The 23,220-nt window shown below is 41.8% G+C and overlaps 1 protein-coding gene across 1 annotated transcript in view; it reads left to right on the top strand.

Moving 5' to 3' along the window:
* Nucleotides 1-10,684, top strand: part of cep128 (centrosomal protein 128) — a 39,187-nt gene extending 28,503 nt beyond the window's left edge. The window contains exons 20-25 of the mRNA XM_078289904.1: nucleotides 3,431-3,480; nucleotides 5,052-5,075; nucleotides 6,620-6,697; nucleotides 7,136-7,249; nucleotides 8,882-8,990; nucleotides 9,791-10,684. Coding sequence (XP_078146030.1) covers nucleotides 3,431-3,480; nucleotides 5,052-5,075; nucleotides 6,620-6,697; nucleotides 7,136-7,249; nucleotides 8,882-8,990; nucleotides 9,791-9,879 — 464 coding nt within the window. The 3' untranslated portion in view covers nucleotides 9,880-10,684. The remainder of the gene's footprint in view (nucleotides 1-3,430; nucleotides 3,481-5,051; nucleotides 5,076-6,619; nucleotides 6,698-7,135; nucleotides 7,250-8,881; nucleotides 8,991-9,790) is intronic.
* The last annotated feature ends 12,536 nt before the right edge of the window (nucleotides 10,685-23,220 follow it).

Raw genomic sequence — 23,220 nt, 5'->3', positions numbered from 1 at the left:
ATAGCATTTTGTCTACTTGTGGTGGCAGTGTTCTTGCTATGGTTGCCCACAACTGTTGAATTAACAATGGGGAAACAATGTGAATATTTGGACACTTGATATACATACATATTATAGCCAACTCTTTATGAACAACCAGTGATTCCCTGATGATTCCTTTTTGATTGATACAGTCTATTCAACAACATGAACTTCATCCTTCTGTCTCTCTTTTTGTCTCTCTCTCTCTCTCTCTCTCTCCCTCCAACTGCATCTTGGTCTTGTCACTGTCATACACAGTTCCCTCTGAGTTCACTCACATCTAATCACATCATCATTGAGACGAACATCTAATTAAATGCTGTGCATAAATAGTGCAGTGTTGTGATTTTTTTTTTTTTGTGGTACAGGATGCTTGAGAAATTAAGTGTGTGTGTGTCTGCGATGATGCATTTTTTCAGAAATTGTGCGCCTGCGTCTGTCTGTCTGTCTGTCTGCGATTACAAATGTTTGAGAAAGTGTTTGAGCGTGTGTGTGTGCGCATGAGTGTGAACTTTGGGACTTGGTAAATGGACTTGTTCTCCCCTCCCCTCTTCTCAGCCCATTTTTGTCTTACTTTCTGCTAATGAGTTGCGACTGCCGGAGGAAGAGCAACTTGTTTTTTAGCGCTTCATCTGAACAATACAGGGAAATGGGCCTAATTTGGGCTCCATTAACAGAGAAAGAGAGGTGAAAAGAGACAGAGAGGCCATAGAGAGAGAGAGAGAGAGATCATTAGACAGAGACAGGGAGATAGAGGAAGCTGTATGGAGAGACAATCAGCTGTCCATCATTCTACTGTATGCTCTGTGGCAATAGTAGTAGGGCATTGCGTCATTCAGATCAGTGATCTAATGATACGGCCTCATCTCCAGACCCCCTTGGGAAACACACAGCTCCTTCTATCTTCGGACCCAATCAGCCATTTGACAGAAGTAACCCTGTCTGTCTGCACTGCAGGCTGAGGCACCAATATTATCTCTGTAGTAATTAGGCCCAAGACTAATCCGTGTTTCACAACTAAGCTACAAGATACGGTTATTTAAATGCGAGGTGTTAGAGTTAGGATTTTATCAACTCGGGTTTGAATTTGGGTTCTCCTTTAATAATGTGGTTCCTCTGTGATTCTTTAGGTTGTTTTGTTACAGAACCAGACTGTCTAAAAAAACTCTTGAAAGCATTTGCTGAGCAGTGGCTTACCAAATCAAGTTGTATCAATCTCCACTGTAATACTGCACTCAGATGAACAGTATGACAGTAAAAACGGATCATTTTGTAGTTACTTCACACACACTTCATCACATTTGATTATTTATTTAATTCTACCATTTTTATAAAATTAATTTTGAATTGAGTTTCAAAACATATTTCTAATTGTTATAGGGTTTTGATATATATATATTTTTTTTAATCCTACTTCATCTCAGAAGTTTAGCTATTTATGACTGCAGTTTGCAGAACTCCTGAAAGATATAATCATCTCACAATATCCCTACTCATTTTCTTGCAGAACTTTTCATCCCTAAAGTTTTTTGTCCAATGCCCTCTCTTGGCCTTTTCCCTCCAACACTGGCCAGCACTGCACAGTACAGATACTGTAGTTTTAGTATTGCAGGACTTGCCCCAGTGACTGTGCCACAGGTTTTAGATGAGTTGTGCCTGGGTATGAGAGAGGAGCATTTTGGCAGCGATAATGACTATCACTGCCGTCTCTCTCCTGCCATCTTCAAGGTATATTTAACCTGTCTAGCTGAAACCAGAGGTTTGTGGCTGGAGGTTTGATCTCTAACCACAAATTGGTGATTGTATGGGTTTTCGAGTATTCTTTAGTTGCAACTCGCTCATGCCTAGCTGGCTGGCCGGGGAAGGCAGGTGTATGTTTGTTTTGTGTGTGTGTGTGTGTGTGTGTTTGTGCATGCGGGGGCGGAGATGCAGTCATCCCCAGGTGATTGGATATCGAACTTGGGAACAGCCTTCGAAACAGAAAGGGAGACAAATGGAACAGCAATCACAGTAATCTATTGGACTTTGCAAGTTTGAAGAGGCATTTAGAGACTGTTGGGGCTCCGCTCGTCGTGCTGCTTTATCTGTCACAGTGGATATTTTCTTTCATTACGAAACGGGTATTTCTGATCCTCACTTCTGATTGGCTGAGTCATGATCGAAGCTGTTGTGTGATTCCAGATAAACACACACCTGTGACCGCGTAACAGTTAATTTAAATAATGCACTAACCCAAAAGCAGCTCCTAAGTTGGCACAAGAAGTACATTGGTTGTTGGAATAATAATATTTAATTATGATTATATTTAATAATGATTGATTAAAAAAAGAAAATGTCTACATTTGCATTATTTTTTATTACAGTGGTGTGTTACCGCCGGTTTATAAAAGCAATAAGCCACACAAGGCTTACTCTGCTTGGCATCATGCCCAATGCCTCTTAGCTCTTCTAAAATCACTCTTGTGGCTTATTGCTTAATAAAACTATATCAAAGTTATTCCTCTACATCACCATCTCAGTAGGCAAACAACCGATGACTGTAATCAAATAACAGTTGATTGCAATCATATAAAGGGTGCTTGCAATCAAACGACAAACCACAACTAGAATTTGTCTTTCCCCGACCCGCCTGGATGAAAAAAATCCACTAGCAATGAACTGTGTTCAAGGCAGTGCAACATATTGGAAGGAATGGCATCACATCACATCACAAAAACATGAATTATCAAATCTCTTCAGACATGCTGTGAGGTTCAGACTCACCCTTCCATATCTCATGGATTAACAAATGAAACTGGTCAAAGTGATCATTGCTCTGATGTGTCCACATTGCTTTTGACTTTTTCCCACTTTTCTTCACCATCTGTTTGCTCATATTCCAATCACCGTGCGAGCTTGAGGAGCTTGAGGGATGGGAGGTTCCAAAACTGCTTCGAGCAAAAAAGACCAATGACACAATACAGTACGTCCTGGTGTGAATGGATGATAAAAACCACACTGAAACTAGTAAGCAAAAGTAGCATCCTTCTCTGCTACAATAAGGGCCACTGTGTTGTTATACACCTTGGTGGGATGCGTCTGCCTGTCTGTCCATCCACCTGTCTGTCCTTCAGTCAGCCTGTCTCTCTGTCCATCTATGTAGGTGATTCTCTGCCTGTCTGTCTGACTGCATCTCCAACAAACTGTCTTTGTGCCTCTCTGCCTGCCAGTCTGCCTGCCAGTCTGCCATCGACAGAGGACGACAGTCTAGTAGTTGGACTGATTCAGTCAGCTCCCACGGTTTCTCAGAAATCGGTGTGTGTGTGTATAGGGAGGAGAGTAGACTACTGTGTAAGTTGACCTTATGTACTATCCTAACCCTACACATCCAATGCAACTTTTCTTCTCACACAATCCTCTCCCCCTCCAGAGCTGCTGGAGAGGAGTCGCAGGAAGGAAGAGGAGATGAGGAGCCTTCAGGTCAGCATAATACACCTTTAATAGTCTGGATCTGTCTGTCTGCTTGCATCTATTTATCCCCTTAATATCCCCTTAATAGGTTTTTAATATCCAGTATTTTTTCAAATCAATAGTCCCACCCGGCGTGGCTGGCCTGATTTCTGCTTCAAGTCCAAAAAGGGATAGCTGGTGCATTTTTTGTTTTGTTTTTTATCATCACATCACATTCAAAACATGTCTTTTTTTTTTGCATCCTTTACTTTTCTGCATCGTTTTTTTTTTTTTTAATGTTTGCTGGGCTTTAGTCGTCAGCGTTCTGTGATCCTGTGGTACAAACATTAGCACTTGGCTCAGGCCCTGAACAGACCCCTTGCAGCCTTGCTTGGACAAGTAGCTAATTACTGCAGACATGAGGCCTTGGAGTTTAAAAGCCACCAGAGGCCTTGTCTCCGTCTTTCAATACCGCGGCATCAACTGTTGGCAGGCCACCAACTCACCTAGTCTGGAGTGGACTGGCCCCCAGTGCCTCACTGGCCCTTTACTCACCATTAAACAGTGAAACACACAGGCACACACACACACACACACACACACATACACGCACACAAAGGTGTCTGTCTAGGCAATCGCTCATTCCAAACCCCCGTACAGAGTAGTTATGTGTGTGCGTTTGTGCTTTTGTGTGTGTGTGCGTGTGTGTGTGCCTGCCTCTGTGTGTGTGTGTGTGTGTGTGTGTGTGCGTGTTGGATACAGGGAGCCCATCTGTGGCTGCATGATGGCACCTGCCAGAGCTTGTGTGCAATTAATCAGCCTTCTCAGACCCAGTCGAGCTTTTAATTATGAAGGATGAGGAGAGAGAGACATAGAGACAAAGAGAGAGAGAGGGGAGAAAGACAGGCGCGTGTAGAGGGAGGGAGGTAGAGGAGTATAAAGGTATGGGGTGGGCTGAGAAAAAGAGAATACCCGTGTTCAAAACCACCAACACATTACAGACAGAGAGGGAGGGGAGAGGCAGTCAGTTTGGGGTGGAGTGGCGGGGGTGCGGGGGGGGGGGGGGGGGGGAGCAGGTGTGTGTTTGAGTGGCAGATAAGAGGCGTACCATCACTTACGCGTCGTTAGAGAGGGAACATCAGTCAGGAGCTGGGTGAGCGGCAAGAGCGGTTTGTCTTTGTGTGTGTGTGTGTGTGTGTGTGTGTGTCAGAGTATGTGATAAGAAGGCTGTTGTCTGCTATAGACTCTCCGCAGCCCCTGCATTTCCTTCCCTTGTTACCCATTTGTTGGAGCCGTCTATTCCTCTCTTCTGTCAGTTTTCTCGCACACACACATACACACTCCCCTCTCTCTCTCTCTCTCTCTCTCTCTCTCTCTCTCTCTCTCTCTCTCTCTCTCTCTCTCTCTCTCTCTCTCTCTCTCTCTCTCTCTCTCTCTTAACTGCCATTTTGAGCACTTGCCTGGACTCTGTCTCTTACACAGAGATACATTTTATGTCTTATTTATCCCTTACTTTATCCCATATTTTGGCACTGGTCCTCATGCCTGGTCTTTTATATCAAGGCATGTAAAGTAATCTTGTGCCGTGTGTGTCTCCACAGGATCGCGTGTTGGATCTGGAGACGGTAAGATTAAAGATGATTAAAGTCAACAGCGTTATGATTGCAACTGAAGATTATTGGTGTGTATATTGTGAGTCAGAAAAGGCAGAGTTCTGAAGTGGCCCCCGAGTCGTTAAATTAAAAGTCATGTTGACTTTCAGCATAAGTCTCTCCATCTCTGTGTAGCCATGCAGGCAGGTTCACCTAAGGCTATGTTTGTCTAGCAACCCATAGAGGCCAACTTGGGGAACGGCAGGGTTGGAAATGATTGCTTTAGTCAAGGCTCAGAGCTTCGCTAATCATCAGAAGTCGTGCTGATGGGGCTGAGAACCAAGGAGCCGTTGCTGACCGGGCCGTGGTGACGGTACAGTATTGACCTCACCACCCAAACCGCTAACGTCCACCGCTAACATCCTTAATAACCTATTAGGTGTCAACCAGAAAGAGACGCCCGATATTACTTAGGACTATTGAAAGGCCGTATTGACCCGAGCACTTTTTACAGGCTCTGGAAAAAAAAGAAAAAAATGAAGCTGTCCGACGCTCTCTGTCGATCCATCACAATTATGCGGCATGCTCGGCCGCTTCACTTTCAATTAGCTGTTGTGAGAAAGAGGGGTGGGGGGGGGGGGAAGGAGGGAAAAAAAAAACCCGGACCGCCATCAATTCAAATCATTTCTGCTTACCGCAACAACAGAGTGGCAGGCAGCATTGACCCGACCCCGGTGCCGCGGATCATCCGTCAGCGGGTTTTACTTGTATGTCAGCGCGTCGCTCAGTGGAGCAATCAGCGTAATGCCTTGTAACAGCCACTTCTTTTGATGCTCAAACGCTTCATCTGAACGGGGCTGGGAATTCAAGTATTCAGCGGAGAGATGAATGGAACGGAGTGGGACTTGAGTAGTCACTTAATGAAAGATTGTGCTGAATGTATTTATGCGGTAACAAAACAAAAAACAAAAAATGTGCGGAAACAAAAAAAAAAAAAGTCTTTCAATTAGCATGTCTTTTGAATTTGGCTGAATTGCATTAGGCAGTAAGAAATCATGCCTGCAGTATCTGAACATGCACGTCATTCGCCAATTCGTACCACAGAATACTGTTCTCAAACTATAAGTATAATTGAAGTATAATTGAATCCATAGAAAGTACATGAATGGGGATATGATAAGCGAGTCATTTTGAACTGATTATAGTGTCTACCCGTGTATTTTTCTCCATTTCCTTTTAAACATTTTTTGCATTGTGTTGTAGTCCCTTGCACTTGTTCTTTATAATGTTATTTATGATTTTGGGGTTCCTGACCTTTTATACTATTACGCTTATTACGATGTTGCTCTGGCTCTGAGTGTCAGTTAAATGGCTAAATTGGTAGTAATAATTATCAATGATGATTAATAGTTAGGGGCAGGGTTGTAGATGAACATAATAATAGATGAATTTAGTCTATATTCATCTAAGAACTGTGTGTATGCGTGTGCATTTGCCGTGTGTGTGTGTGTGTGTGTGTGTGTGTGTGTGTGTGTGTGTGTGTGTGTGTGTGTGTGTGTGTGTTTGTGTGTTCCCAGAGCACAAGAGTAGCCCTGGACCACCTGGAGTCAGTGCCAGAGAAACCGTGTCTGATGGAGAACTTCAAAGATCTGGAGGTTGGTTCATTTTTATCATTTTTACCAAGAAACTTGGATGCAGCAAAGCATACAAACACACCGCATACAGGAACTCACAACAGAGAAAATATGCAGAAAACTTTAAATACACACATTAAGACACATCATCACATTCACACATGAAATGCAGAAAACTTGGAATACTGTTGATCAGCATTACAGCCATGCATAATCTACATGCGATATTTGGTGGATACTTTTATCCAAAATTCCTTATAGTAATGTGAGTGCAGTGTAATATTGTGAATGCATACATTTCAGCATGTTCTACTCATCTACCACAAGATGTTTGATAAGGAGAGCTGCAACACTTTTTTTCTTTTTTCAATGTTTTTTTCCCCCCTCTGGCCTGGTTAATGACTGTAGCCATTTTGTTTCTGGTTGGGTTATGATGCGGCCTCCATTTTGTGCCTCCAGGAATCTCAGCGGCAGAGGGAGATGGTACAGCAGCGCTACACCAAATACAAAGAGATTGTCTGGGACCTGCAGCACCAGCTGGACGAGTCCAAACGCAGAATCCAGGAGTACCGAGTACGCCGCACACTTACATGCGCTGTTGCAAGTCCGCTGGTTTGGACTCTAGAAAAATGAGCTTTATAATGCCTTGTGAGAGCCAGTGCTCCCAAACAACAACCCACACTTTTTCTATTTCAGTCACTAATTGCACTGCTTTGTTCAAATAGCAGCCGTTTGGACATGCATAGCCTCACTCTGAGAGCCGTTCATGAGTCTAGCTCGCCCACGCCGGTGCCAGTGTGTCCACTCTCAACAACTGGCATTACCGGACCTAATTTGCGGCTTGTATGAATACATGAATAATTTTGCACATGCTGGTAATGCATGACGGATGGACAAAGCGGGAAAATTTCGAGCACTGGCACAAATTCACTCATACACGGAACCTGAATTTTACCAGTCACACGGTAATCGCTATATTCATCTTCTCCCCTTTCTGTTCTTCAGCCAAGGGAGCCATCAAGACAACGTTGTTGACAGCCGTTTGCCATCAGCAGTTTGAAACCACCCCTAAACAGCCACACAGTCACTTTTTAAATGGTTTTAATCTGCCAGATTACCCTGTTGGTTTGCCAAATGACTCCCGCGTTGAGCGATAAGTGCCGATTGCATTAGCTTAATAGCTGCCGCCCACCCGGGGTTTGTTTAAGGAAAAAGGATGGATGGAACGTCTTTACGAGGCTTCCATCTTGATCAGAGTCGGTAATGCCGGCAACAGCAATCTGTTTTTACACCAACTCTAATGGCGGTGCTCTACTCGTAACACCAGTTTCTAAAGCCCCATTCAGACGGGATTAATTTTCAGGACAATGCCTGAAACGTAGTTGTTATCGCAGGACATCTGTAACGTTAATGATCTAGTCGCGCAGGATAAAAGAACTCTTTAATCTGTCTCAAAATTACAGGAGATGGGAGCGCCTCGGCCGCCTCTCATCAGAAGCACAAAATACTCAGGGATATCTGTTCAGACTGGACTGTTTTTTGCCTGAATGTTTAGGGGCAAATAACTGTATGTAATAGAGGCTGTCAGCTTACACTGCTGCACACAGTCTGTAGAAGTTACTGACATGACAAGCTAGACGTGTCGCAGCAATGATTACATTCCCTACCTTCTCCTGTTAAGCTAATCCTCTCTGGACACGGTTTAACAAACTTGTTTGCTTTGGGGTTTTATCTCAAAGCTCTTCACTTCTCATTAGATGAAACATGCCCAAACTTTTTGACATAGAAGGACGCTGGCCAGAACATAATGTGTGGTGGGCTGCTGGACACAAAATGTGATTGGACATCGATTATTCAGAAGTGTATCTTTAGCTTCTCATGCCTTGTACTAAAGGTATTTCAAAACAGGCACTTCCCAAATAGAAAATGTTATCATTCTGTGGAACATTAAAAAGCATTTTTGCAAATTTGTCCCACAAGCTCGATTTTAAGGCGCCCTGCATTAGATTTTATGCTGTCTGTGAGGTAGGTTTCTGCTGAAAAATGCATCAAACTGGATGACTGTATAACAAATTGGTATTATACAGAACAGTCGACAGCTTTTGGGCATGTTTCAAGGTGAGAAGTTCAACAGAGATTGTGGGTTTTTTTTTTTTTTTTGGTGAAGTACCTTTTTATAGCGAGTCTGCCCTTTGTCTCTCCCAGGATGAGAAGTTGGACGCCACCTCCAGGAGCCTGAGACTGGCTGCCCTTTCCTCCTCCATCCAAGGCCCCGGCACTTTCCTTAGCAGCTCGCTGAGATCTGACACACTGTGTGAGTATTTACACACTGAAGCTGCAAAAAGTCCTGACAGTCATTTTAGCTCTAACCCTGCATTTCTAGATAATTTCAGGCTTAATGCCAGTATTTCAGAAACGATAATCACAGTTATTTCGGTAGATGTTGTCACTGTGATTATCTTATGTCAATTCCTTGACGATTTTCCATTACAGCAGATACAGATACACACAATTATACATGATGAATTGTGCAGCCCTACAGCATGGCAGTGTTACTGAAAGCATTGTTGTATTTGCAGTCAGTGTTTCTTAGTTTCCCAGAAGTGGCGGCATCATGGCAGCCAGAGCTCAACTTGACTAAAGTCTTTCTATCGCTGCTCTGGAAGTGTGTCTATCTGTATCACTGCCAGTGGATCAAGGCCAAAATCACTTGTAGCATTTTCCTGAGCAGCTTACTGATATCTGGCTCAATGTGGGAGTCCCGTATTTACTGTAGCTGCCTGTCTGTTTTACTTCCAATATTTATGGTGGCCAGAATCATGTCTGTGACTATTCTAGGATGAATGTAAATATACAGTGTAATCATCACGTACAATCATGACTATTTCGGCGTTAACAGGTAGTGCTAATGATATATAGCACTACCTTTTTTTTTATCTGTTCCATTTTTCCCACATTTTAGACTGTGGCTGGCTGACAGATGGATAAGTAATAGGCTAGAACTATGGTAAAAGTTTGCAATAACATATGCTAATCAGTTTCTTTCTTTTCTTTTCTCTTTGTTTCTTTCTTGCTTCCTTCCTCCCTTCCTCCCTCCCTCCCTCCCTCCCTCAGCCCCTCACAAACGCCTGGCCAGTCCAGAGCTCGACGTCTCTGCGGTCAACGGGGCGAAGACGCTCACAGATCAGCTCAAACTCAAGTGAGCCTTCCTCCATCTCTCTGCGCTCCTAAACACACGGTGCTTACAGCTAAACCTCACTTCTTCGCGCCCGGTGCTCATGCAAAAACAAAAACAAAAACAACTTGAATTCACCAGCAGGCCTTGCCCTCAACGTAATCCTCCTCGACTACCTCAACCAGGCGATCATCGAAGGTGCTCCAGTGCAGAAGGGGAAACCTGTGAGTGTTCATAGCCAACTTTCAGAGATACTTTGAAGGGGGAAAATGTAAGTTCTGACACTGTAGAGGAGGATTCGTAGTGTTTGAAATGTTATTTATAAGACACTTCAAGTGAATGTATTTAATAGATTGAAAACATTATTCAGGTGAAAACCAAAGTAGTTCAGCAGCCATTGTTGCTGAAGTGACTTTTTTGCCATTGTTCCACCATTTTTAACTGCTCAACACTTTTTCAAAAGAAGTTGTTTCAACTATTGTTTACCTTTTGACTGGTTTGTACTCAGATATTATCATGCCAATGTGTTTGTGCTAAACTGATTCAATATGACTCTACCTAAACTGAAACTTTATGAGAGCTATGGTGCCTTTTGAACTTCATATACTTATGCAGTTTTGTTTTTTTTATTTTTACCAACGTACTGTGTTCTCCTCATCATGGAACAGTTGTGACAAATCAGTTGTTTTTCAATGTTTCACACTCCCTGCTTTTAATGTATTGACTGATTTTCTTTATGACCTGATGATCTATGATAGCTTTTTGCTTCATGCAGTATATATTTGTAAAAAGAAACACTCAATAAGCACAAAAAGATGTCTATTTTTATTAAATGTGGAGAAAATATATGCACTACAAATAAATCTCCATGCAGCTAAATGTCTGGTTCTACAAGCACACTTGATGTCCACTTAATTTCAAAGTGAAGTGTTTCTTTGCAGCAGCCTAGAGGCTCCATCTAGTCCCCGCGGTGTATCTTTTGCTTTTCCCGAAGTCCTTCATTGGAGAGAACAACCCAAAGCCACACGAGCGAGAAATGTCTTCTTCTTAATTTGCTGCTAGACTTCAAAGGCGTAAACAAAGTACCTGCTGTGTAAACATTTCTCAAAGTTAAACATAATCTTGTTTGAGCCGTGTTTCAAGAGTTTGGACGTACAGTCTGGAAAGCCGCTGTGGTTGTCCAACATCACTGATTTCAAGCTGAATCTTTAATAGTGCTTAAGTATGGCCTTAAAGGAAAATTCCACCCTCAGATACACTTACACTGTTGTTTATTTATGTTATTTTGTGATGTAGATGTAATTTACTTTTTTCTTCTACTCACTTTCCCTCAATACGCCTCGTCTACTTAAGTGATTTCCTACATTTCCCAGAAGGTATACCTCCAATAGTTGTTTTAGGATGTGTTGTTCCTTTAATAGCATCTGTTTTCACTGCATTGAGGAAAAAGAATTCTAGATCTGCAGGGATTGAGACTTTTCCAGGTGTGAAATTTTAAAAAATGGTGTAGCTCAGCGTGCTTTGAAATTTATGAAAGACTAAGCAGATCATTATGCACGCCATAAGAATTGATTTCAAGCCTAAGAAAGGACTCGTTGACCCAGTAATGTTGGCAGTTGTGCTTAATGTAGCTGAAAAGTACGCTGAAGCCAGAATCAAGTTTTTATGTCCTTCATGCCAGCGTGGGGAACAACACAGATTTATGCAAAGGATGTGCAAATTATTCCAAAAATATCTGTGGCTCTCCCCAAGAATATTCATATTCTTTGTATTATTTGTGGTGCGCACCTGAATGAAGAGGACAAATATATAATGCACCTGATCTAACTCTCCCTTTGACCTATTTTGGGTGAGCACCTATATGTAGAAACTTACCTTGGGTTTAAGGAAAAGGGGGGCGGGTAAGATTAATTAATAGAAGGTTGGCTTTCAAAAGGAAGAGTGAACATACCTGAATGAAACAATGAACATGTGAATAAGAGAGAAAATTAACTCATTAAGTAATGTTGCAGTTGGGAGAAAATATATATTTTTATCTAATCTAATACTGACTGCTATCTTCTAATTAGCTGTCAATGCTCTAATGGTTAAATGCTCTCCTGAAAAAACATGAGGTCTGAATTTCTCTGCCAAGAAAATTGACAAATCAGATGACAACACATGATAATAATTTCAATGTTATTCACCAATCAAGCATCTTTTCAGTTCCTCTTGAGTAGCGTGTCACTAATACAGTATGAGTTATTTCTGAAACAAGACATAGAAGTATTTGGAGTCTTCATTTAGCAAAACTTGTCAAAAGAAGTAAGCTTGCACCTTGACTAAATCCAAGCTTGTGGGCTTTTCAGAGTTTTGCACATGCCAAGTTTTCAACACAAATCCTCTCCTGGAAAACCTTTTGCAGACGTCTTTTGTACTGCAGCCCGTAATATTCAAAAAGAGAAAAAAAAAAGCATATCTTAATTGACAGCTAAGTAGTCTTTCCCCTTCATAAAATCAAAGCTTATGTGAGTTTGGGGATTTTTGAACACACTTCAATCCACGTTTACCGTCTCAAATCCTCTGGAGAAGCCGCATTGTATCTCTTTAACATCACCACTTTCAAAAAGAAAAAAGTACATATTTTAGGCAGGCAAAGTTATTGTTAGACTTAGTAACACAGAGGGGAAAAAAAGTGTTTAACAAAGTCTAGGCGATTAAGGATCCGGTCCTATAAAATATGTATGTGTTTTGAGAAGCAGCATCCAGAGGAAAGCAAAGCTCAACCATGGAGCAGGAATGAGCTCAGAAGAAGCTCTACTAAGCCTGAGTTCAATCCCTGTTTCCCCTCTGAAGTTCAGAGCACATTTGGAAAGCCAAGGTCCAGTGGAAATATTGAAAACCTCTTGGAGTACATGCTCTAGTGCAGAAGGGCAACCAGGAGTGTAATGATTTCCTCAACATAGATCCTAAATGTGTGTGTTGACATGCGGTGGCTGGTTCAAATCCCTCTCTGCCCTTGGTACATTGAGAAATAACACCCAGAGAAATGGTGTAAAAAGAAGGTGATGTGAGAGAAAGCCATGGCCACTGTAAATTTTACAGACATGTCAAGTGGCAAAAAGAAATGTGAAAATGTAGGATTGCTTTGCCTTGTAATACCACTTGCCTATTGACTGCTTTTCCTATACTGGTGCAAGTCAAATACATTTCTCTTGGGCTGCCTATAGGATAGGATATAGGATATAGGATATAGGATATAGGATAGTATGTCCATGCGCAGCAAGCAGTGCCAGCGTCATGTTAAATTGCAGACTGGGTGCATACTACATGGTTTTAGCAATAAAATTGGTCCTCCATCAGGGCTCGAACCTGCACTCAGACTGACAGCTGCTGCTGAGCAATTTCTGAGCTTTGAGTTTTGTTTTTTTCCCCTTCATTCATCATATTATTGACGTGTCCGCGTCTGTAAATAAAACGCATTCAGAAACCAGCCTCTATAGACATTTTCATAGCTGCTGGGTGGCCTTGACTCTCTCTCTGTCACTCTCTCTCTCACACACACACACACACACACACAACCGCAGCCCACTAATGTGGCTCTTTATACTGTAAATACATCCATAGGAAAAGCCTCCGCTTAGCGAAGCAATTTCAGGTTGCAAAACACATGCAAACTCATAGATCAGTCCTGCCAGTCCCAGCAGAGAGGTTTCCCCATTTACATTCTGCCCCATCATTAGTCCAGCTTTACTCCACTTTGTCATACTGAGAGATGGTGATGAATAAATTCAGAGCTTTTCACCGGTTTGTGTTTATTTGTGTTTTTCAGGAGTAGAAAATACACCTAAAGGGAAAAAAAAAAAAGGGTTTGTGATCTGCATTTGCACACGCATGAGAAAATCAATACACAGCTTGTCTAAGCTGGGCGCAATAAATTGCTGTATGACATTCAAAGATATTTAAAACATGGCAGTTGTATTCAGATCAATTGTTTCTTTCCCTGCCTCTATGAATTGAGAACGGCTGGGAAATTAGCTGGGTGATGTGTTTTAGAAGCTGACAATAAACACACACAGACAGACGGAAGAAGCAACACACACTCAGTCACACATACACACAAAAGCTCTTTCCCTCAGCACTCACAAATACATATACACACACACACACACACACACATACACATGAATACTCCTATATTATCATACATAAATCATTCCTGAACCATAGCATTAACCTGGCCCCTGTGGTCTCCTAGAGGTACAATTGTGCTTATTATGCTTATTATTAGTATATGTAGTTTTCCTTCTCGATGCTCCCATAACACTCATTTTGGGTTTTTTGCCGAGCGCCTTCCTTTATCACACCGACTGTAATGCGGCACCATCCTCTATCACTGCTGTACAAGGCCAAGGGCAAAGCAAAACGTGTTGGAAATAGTATACCTTTTTAATTTGATGTTTTTAGATATTTCATTTGGGATCGGTGACACTAGAGAGGTGTGTGACAAACACAATACAAACATCTAGCAGATCACAGACAAACTTGACCATAAGAGATTTTTCACTGCAAAACATGACAAGTTGTCCAGTGATTTTATCTTGTTTCCAGACCTATCAAGCTTCTTTCATGATATCTTTTGACAAATTATCTCACTGCACTGTCTGATAATCCTGCTGGTTTCAATACATTTCACATGATACATGCCAAAATGACTTCTTTCAAGAAATCATCATAAAACAATGCAAGTAGTTAAGTACATTTCCTGAAACAAGTTACATTATCCTAAAAAAAAAAAGTCACATTTGTTGAAACCAGTAAAATTATCTGCCAGTGCAGTAAGATGATTTAACAAAAGAAATCCTAAAATAAGCTTGATAAGTCTTTATACAAGATAAAATAACAGGGTTGTCAGGTTTTGCAGTGCTGTTAGGCACTTTGTAACAATTGTTTTGAAAGGTGCTATATAAATAAAGTTTATTATTATTATTATTATTATAAGCTTAAACTCTAATTCTAATTCTAAGCCCAGCCCCAACCCCTAGCCCTGAAAATAAACCTTTTCCTACTGACTGCCAGATATTACCCATTACAGCTCACTTGATTTTTTTAGATTCTCTTTTGATCCCTGAAGGTGAATTTGTCTCTTGGTTTGCCCCCCTCCACAGTGAGGTCAGAGCGGAGGGTCGGCTGCGGCACACAGCGCCCCTGCAGCGGGTGGCGGTTCAGTCAGTATCTTGCTCAAGGACACTTCAGCGGGCCGTCTGGGGTCAGCGCCTCCTGCTGTGGGAGGCTTGACCCTGGGCGTCCCGGGTGAAGGACGGGCCCCCTGCTGGTTTCAGTTCTGGGAACGTTTTGAATTTGTGCAATAGCAGAAACATAGCTGGCCATACACACACACACACACACACACACACACACACACATATGCATGCAAACACATACACTACCAGTCAAACGTTTGGACACACCTGATTGAATGCACTATGTTTCTCATTATCTTAAAGCCATTTTGATCTAAAGGCTTATGCTTAAATGCTTGAAATTTGTTTCTTAGACAAATATAAATAGTGAAGTTGATGCCTATGTATGAATTTCTTTCCAAAGCCTTTTGCCTTTCCATCAAGGCAAAGGGCGGCTAAAGAATCTACAATATAAGATAGTTTTGATTTGTTTAACACTTTTTGGGTCAGCGCATAATCCCATTTGTGTTATTACAGCAATACTATACTATAGTATTGCTGTATTTACTATTATTCTAAAATGTGAAAAATAGTAAAAATAAAGAAAAATGCATGTATCCAAACTTTTGACTTGTACTGTATACAGTACATAAACCCTTCCCCGCTAATATGCCGATTCTTAAAGTCAAGCCTCATTGAATAATACTGCGCCCAAACGTCCATTAGTAAACACAGCAACCCCTTTGTGTTGGTTCTGCCGCTCACAGCCAATCAAACATTGATGGGGTATTTGCCACTGCTACTTGCCGCTGTTATTGTGCTGGCGTAAGCCTCTGCAGCCGCCGCTGAGGCTGAGTCCCATTAGAACAAACCTATTTGGCTTGCATTACAAACCCATTCAATCAGACAGCCATGCTCTGCTTTTCGTTTAAGCCCGGAGGCTGAGAGTGTATCCAGCCGCCGTCGTTCAATAAGTGAATGGGTTATTGCAGCTGAGTCTCTGTATCAACCTCATTTTCACTGTGGCTTAAAAAAACATGTTTTTTGGTGCAGTTGTCGTGCAACTATTTGTATTTCTAACCTGTTTTAACATACGAGAAAGCGCATCGCACCGAGTCTCCTCATCGCATATGCAGCACTCGTGAGCGGTGTGACTCGCGGGCCCTGATTTCCATGTGTGATGGCGGACAGGTGTGGCGGAATAACCGCTCGGCCCTGCCAACCTCCGTGCCAAAATTGCCTCTCCGGTTATTGTGGCAGGAGGCCCGTCTCGCGTCCCGCATCTGACGCTCGAGTGTCATCGCACACGAGGGCTCTGCGCTAAATCACATGGAGCGGCCCCCGTGTCGCCTCGTGGCAACCAGATGGTGAATGTTACGGCCCAGTTGTGAATTGACTTGAGTGACGCAGCTGTAATTGCTACAGATTCGGTGTAATGTATCATTACTTTATCACTTATCACTGCATCACATTTGAATTTGTGATTTGGCTACACAGGAGCACAGACACATGAACTTTACGAAGCAGATATTGTGTGTGTGTGTGTGTGTGTGTGTGTGTGTGTGTGCATATATGAACTGTAGATTAAGCATGCAAAGTGCAAAGTAAATATAAATTACTTTTAGAGAGGTTTGTACGTGTAGTCTGGAGTTAAGGCTCCTATTTCACCCGTCAGGACTGATCAGCATTGTCTTCACAGCTCAGAGGCAACTAGATTTAACAGAAGAAATGTATTTAACCTTTAATTAATTAATTATTTAATGAAGAGCAAACTGTTTGAGGCAAAAGTCCGCTTGATGGAGAATTTAATGTTGGATTCAGAGTGCATTTTCCAGTCGGTCACCTTTCCAAAAAGACTGATCTTGGGCATCAGGAAATTGTTGTTTGACAAAGATCTTGTTAGAAAGATGCTTCACCCCCGGGATTTTCCCTCATGGTAAATCTGGACGCCTTTAAGCATCACAGTTAGTAAACCATCCCCCCAACCGTCCAACCATCTCACACCCAGGCTATGGTTTTATGAATTTCAACATCTCTGCCTTCCCACACATATCTGATTTGAGCAAGTAGACAGCCTCAACGATTATCTGCCGTTATCATTTATGAGCAGAACGTTGTATTTTTTGCCGCTAGTTTTGCCGCAGTCACCTTCACTGCGAAACAGCTGAACCTTGCCTCCTCGTTACCTTCCCGGATCCTCGTCCCACCCGGCTCTCCATCTGGCGCGGAGCGGCGGGGTCGGGCCGGCCCGCGGGCCGCGCCGGGGCCCCGGGAGCACGGAGCCGCCGCTGAGATGCTCATTGCTTCATCGGGATTCTCATTGGATCCAATCACACAGTCAAGCTTGGATGGGAGGCCCGTCTCCCTAGGTAGCAGATACACACACGCACACACACACACACACACACACACACAGTATGAATGTGCACACATGTACACACACACACACACACACACACACCCTGTCTCTATCCTCACAATCCTGTCAATCCTCCAGACTGCATAGCGCCAGTGAAGCAGTGTTTTGGTGTGCAGCTCAGGCTCTCTCCTCTCTCTCTCGCTCTCTCTCTCTCTCTCTCTCTCTCTCTCTCTCTCTCTCTCTCCCCTCTCTCTCTCTCCTCTCTCTCTCTCTCTCTCTCTCCCCTCTCTCTCTCTCTCTCTCTCTCTCTCTCTCCCTCTCTCTCTCTCTCTCTCTCTCTCTCTCTCTCTCTCTCTCCCCTCTCTCTCTCTCCCCTCTCTCTCTCTCTCTCTCTCTCTCTCTCTCTCTCTCTCTCCCTCTCCCCTCTCTCTCCCCTCTCTCTCTCTCCCCCCTCTCTCTCTCTCTCTCTCTCTCTCTCTCTCTCTCTCTCTCTCTCTCTCTCTCTCTCTCTCTCTCTCTCCTCCCTCCTCTCTCCTCTCTCCTTCAGTGTGCAGTGGTGCAGCCCCGGCTCATCTGGGCAAACAAGGCCGCTTGACTCTGTCCAGAATTTTCCAAGTTGTATTCTACCTTGGAAAAAAGACACTTGAAGCCATGGTGATCCTGCTGCCATGCCAGAAATTACAAGCACTATCCATGTAGATTGTTAGCAGATATACTGCACAAGTAATGACTCCAGTCTTCAGATATTGGTATTTGCATAGGTTTGCTTCAAAAACAGCCCGGCATGCATTATATATGACGATACCCTTAAGTCTGCATCGATCCGGCTCTACAAGGTTGAAGCCCGAAAATCCTGAAGCTGCTACACCGAGTCCCTAGATGGCACTGTGTCCACTAGATGAGAAAGCCCCGCTGCTGTTTATCATGCAGCTGTGACAGCCTGTAAAAGCTTTTGTCAGTGGAACTGAAGATTTAGAGCCCAGATTAGCGCGCTCATATCTCGGCAGTTAATTAGGGCTGAGGAGCTAACTGAAAGCTTTGGCCGCTAAGTGATGGAGCGGAAGAATAAGAGGTGTGCTTCTTCTAGGGAGACACAAAAGTGAATTAAGTGCACATATACACCTGAATACCCTGCAAATGTGTAGCTGTGCACGCACTGAGCCGAGGGGGTATGAATGGCATGCACAAAGCCATTCTGTGTGTGTGTGTGTGTGTGTGTGTGTGTGCTCTTGGATTTGGTTTAAGCATACCTAATGCGCACACATACACACACTGACACAGAGACACACTGCTTTTTGAGAGGGTGTGTGTGTGTGTGTGTGTGTGTGTGCCCTTCATAATGCTGGAGTTAAGGTCAGCGGGCTCATATTTTACCTGTCAGGACTGATCACCATCGTCTTCACAGCTGCTTTCCCCGGTCCATGGAGGATACTGCAGCGCTCCTGAATCTTTACCAGACTGTGCTGGAAAAAAAAAAAGCTGCAGATGTACAATCTATACAGCGGCAGCGTGAAATGCTACAGTTGCAGTCGTTCCAACTGCTCAAGGTGTTTTGCTGCATCCCGCCTCAACGTGCCTAGAAAGCAACCAAGTATATAGATTTTATAATCCGCAATTAGTGGTAGAGCTGATGTAATGCTTCTGCAAAGCAGATGCTAATTTGGAAGAATAATTTGGAATACGTGTTATGAAGCATTTAGACGGAATTAACTAGTTCATTAGTCGACGTAAAATTTGATCTGCCGGGTCAACTGTCAACCTTTAAATGCATGGAGGGGAACTGAGCCTCTCTCTTGTTGGTGTTACAGACGAGGCAGAGCTAATGCAGTCACACACACACAGAGAGAAATCCATTTGGAAAACCCATTAGCAAATGTAAATTGTTTTTCTGTCAATTAAGATATGAATTATCCAACCTGCATCGGTGGGATTGATGTAATCTACTTCTACTAATTTGACTAAAAGGGAAAGTAGTTGGTGCGCATAAAACCCAATCAATAAACTTTGTCAGCCAACAACTGTGTAAGCAAATGGGCTCTGAATATCAAATGGATACCTTTCGTTCTGTGGCACTCTGGTATTGTAGATCTGAGGGTGATTAATGGCTGTGAGTATAGTAATACCTCTGTTTTAGGGTTTGTGCCAGCAGTGCTAATAGGGACTAATTATGGTCTTGTTTACAGTATCTGTCCCTTTTTTAGTCCCAGTGCAAATTTCAGCACTAGAACTATTGCTATTTGGATATATTATTATGTTCATGATATTAATTATAAATATATACTTATTTGTGTTTTGGAGGAGACATTTGGCTGAATCATAATGCTTATTTATAATTATATAATTTATAATTTATTTCCCATTTCTTTCAGTGGTGGTTTGTATTGTAATTGTCCTTCTGTCTCCCTGGTGCTTGTTTTGTGTTTCTCTGTTCTTGTTTTTCTTCTTTTTTTTTGCATTAAAGTACTTGTCTTTTATTTTAATATCTGCCCCCTGCGCCCAAGAAAAGGACATCTGCTTTTTACCAGGATGTCAAGCTTGCCTGCTTAAGTTATTATTAAATGGGATAATTTAATTTAATTTAAATACACAGTTAACAGTAGTACTCTAATGTAACATGGTAAATGTAGCAAAGTGTTTCTGACAAATTGCTCCAGATCATAAATAAAGATGAAAGTTGAGTCCACAGAGCATCCTGATGGAGATGAACAGATGAATCCAACAGTGAAGTTGACTTTGAGGCCTGGGGAGAGAAGCTCCGGCGCCGGTGCACAGAGCTCTCCGAGGCTCAATTTAAAAGAGCAAATAATATTGAGCGATTTCAGAAAGGGCACTCAACCACGAAAGGAACTAATCTTGGATGGAGAACAACTGGAACAAGTTCACAGCTTTGAATTCCTCTGAACTCTAAAAGATAATTAACTTTAATGAAAATAAGTAATCCATCTATATTGAAGTGGTATGATTAAATGTCGCTGCAGTGAATCTATCAATACAATGTCTGAACGTTGTTTTTTTATACATATAATTATAAATGAACTTTTTTATTCTGCTGACTTGAACAGAACACATTTCTATGCTGGTGGAAAAAAGGTGCATTTTTAAAAGTCATGTAATGGGTCTGCTTGAGGATGTAAAAATAGTCCTGCAATGGCAAGAATCCCTCCTGGCCTTCTTGTTCCCATTGCCTGCGGCAGGATGAATGAGTTAATATGTAGTCATTGTGCGAGCTGAATATACTCACAGACTGAGCTCTGATATCTTACATCAATGGGCTATTGCAAGTTAATGGCCAGCGCTGTGAAGGCCCATTTGCACGAAATATGGACAGTGTAAAAACGAGCTGGGAAAGCAGGTGCTGCAGCCATTCAGTGACTCATAACCTGGCCATATGGTGGAGGAGAATCTCATTTGCCTGTGCATTCTCACAAAGGCCTGACTCTAAAGAAACCCAGAGCCATTCCTCCACTGTTGTGAAGACTCTGAACCCTCTAATAACTGTTTCTCTTTCTCCCTCTCCCTTCCTCTCTCTTGGTGCATCGATGAACAGTGTATGAATTTGCATAATCATCTATAGGTAAATGATAGAGTGTTGAGCTACTGTGCTTTGGACTTCATTTGAATGGAAATGATACCACTTTTAGGTATAAAAGGAAATCACTGAAGTGATAGCAAATGGATGAGAAATTGTGGTTCAGTGAATAGTCTTATGACTGGATACTGGTGCTCTATCTCCATGTGTGTCTCCTGGATGCAATATCTTCTCTCATGCAGTAATCTCAGCCTAGAACATGGATTATGAGTGACAGCCACCCGCAATCTAACATTGAAAACTTTGGGAACAACATTTTTATTTCTGGGAATTGTTTGGAGTCAAAGGAGCATAAGACAGTAATTAACGGGTTGAAAAGCCAAGTACCAACACAAAAAATCAAAGTGGACATACACACTGACCAATTTGCATGGAAATGAATGAGAACCAAATAACTTCAGCAATAATTAATAAAATAAAAAAACAACATTGCCAGAAGAAAATGTCATAAAAATGCGAGACTTGAAATTAAACTACACAACAGAAAAAAAAATACAAATCAAATGCAAAAGAAGAGTTGAACGGACAGGAACATAGACGTCACAGTAAAAAAAAGCAAGAGGAAAAAAAATAAAAATAAAACACCTGTAAGTCAGTAAGGTGGCAGCAATAGGTCTCCAAATCCATCACAATCTGTCTTTATTCTCTTGATCTTTTTTTTTTTGTTTTTTTTTTAAATCTCCAATAAAAAAATAAATAACATTAAAGTAATTTCAGAAGAAGGAGGAGTCCCTAATACAAGATCTGGGGAAGGTGTTTTTTTCTATTTGACTGACAGCTTCCAGTGGTCAAATATTCATGCGACTTAGAGAAACACCATCCAGAGAGACTAGACTTCTAATCTAACAACATTTTCTCCCCGCCTAGACAAAATATTCCTGTGCACATCACTTTATCTCCAGGCTTTCCTGGCAGAAACAAAATAAAACTGATTTTTGTCATGTTAGTACACCAGTAAAATCAAATCAAATGGTCTGTCTATACAATAAGAGGACTTTAAAAAAAACTCAACAGAAACTAGAATTTTATGTACAATATTGACCTGCAAAGTACAACGGCTATGATGTAATAAAATATGTAAACATATTTGCTGTTTTTGACACAGTTGACTGTGACAACAGATAGAATCACACTTGTTCACACTGGAATACGTCTTTAGCCTGGTCATTTTTTAGACTGCAACAATCCATCTCCGCCAGACACACATTATGATAATGCATTTGCCACAGCATCTCCAGAAACGCAAAGAAAATTGGACAAAAAAAATGTAATAAATGGCCAAAACTACTCGTCTATGGAAAAACTGTTAAAAAAAAAAAAGAAAAAAAAAAAGAAGGGGAAACGCTATCAGAGATTTAAAATTCAAAGAAGTAACAATGTAGCATTTTGCCTGGTGGATCCACTCTTGCACGCTTGAACGCCATCTAGAATATGGATGTCATGCATAGCAAGTCCAATCCTTAGCTGAGACCGGGAGAAAAGGGAGAACAAAAATTGTGATACATTGCTGTATCGCTTCCAATGAGCACTGCCTAGTCGACCCTGACTGGATATCATCCCTCAAAAAAAAAAAAAAAAAAAAAAGAAAAAACACCGGACCAAAAATAAATAAATAAATAAATATATAAATTACTAAACGAATAAATAAAAAACACAATTCGAAAATTAAAGACACCTCGAAGTATACGTTTACCTTACCTCATATCGCATCCATGAAAAGCTACATTTAATGAAACCGCTTTTTAATGCGAAAGTATGTTTTGACTTCCAACTTTCCCGACAATCATTGTTTCTTCAGGTCCCTCACTTACACAGATGCCAGCACCACGTCACATACACCTCACATGCATGCTCAGAATGGCCGAAATGACAGTGATCGTTATTTTACAGGGTTACAATGGACAAGGTCATCAGAACTCCAAGGATCACACACCTCTGACAGTCACTTGGGATGGTGTGTAAGTAAGAGTGATGTTATCTTACACTGCCAAATGTCTCCAGCAGGGAAAAGGTCTTTGTCTTTGAGTCCCTGTGAAGTTGTACTGCATTGTCTCTCCGTAATGCTTACCATAGTAAGTGTGCTTCCGTAAGCCATAGTTCTTTTGAAAATGTTTCAATGACTCAGTATGTCGTGAGTTCTCAAGAGGAATCTTCCTTTTTAAATCACAGTTGCCAATATGGTACTGTCAAAAATGTTTATATCTTTGTTCCAAACAGTTTAATATTTTTTATGTGTTGGGAAATGATTTTTTTTGTTTT

The sequence above is a fragment of the Centroberyx gerrardi genome, chromosome 18 (genome assembly GCF_048128805.1).
Source record: "Centroberyx gerrardi isolate f3 chromosome 18, fCenGer3.hap1.cur.20231027, whole genome shotgun sequence".
In the NCBI taxonomy this organism is placed as follows: domain Eukaryota; kingdom Metazoa; phylum Chordata; class Actinopteri; order Beryciformes; family Berycidae; genus Centroberyx; species Centroberyx gerrardi.
This window is presented reverse-complemented; position numbering and strand designations above follow the sequence as displayed.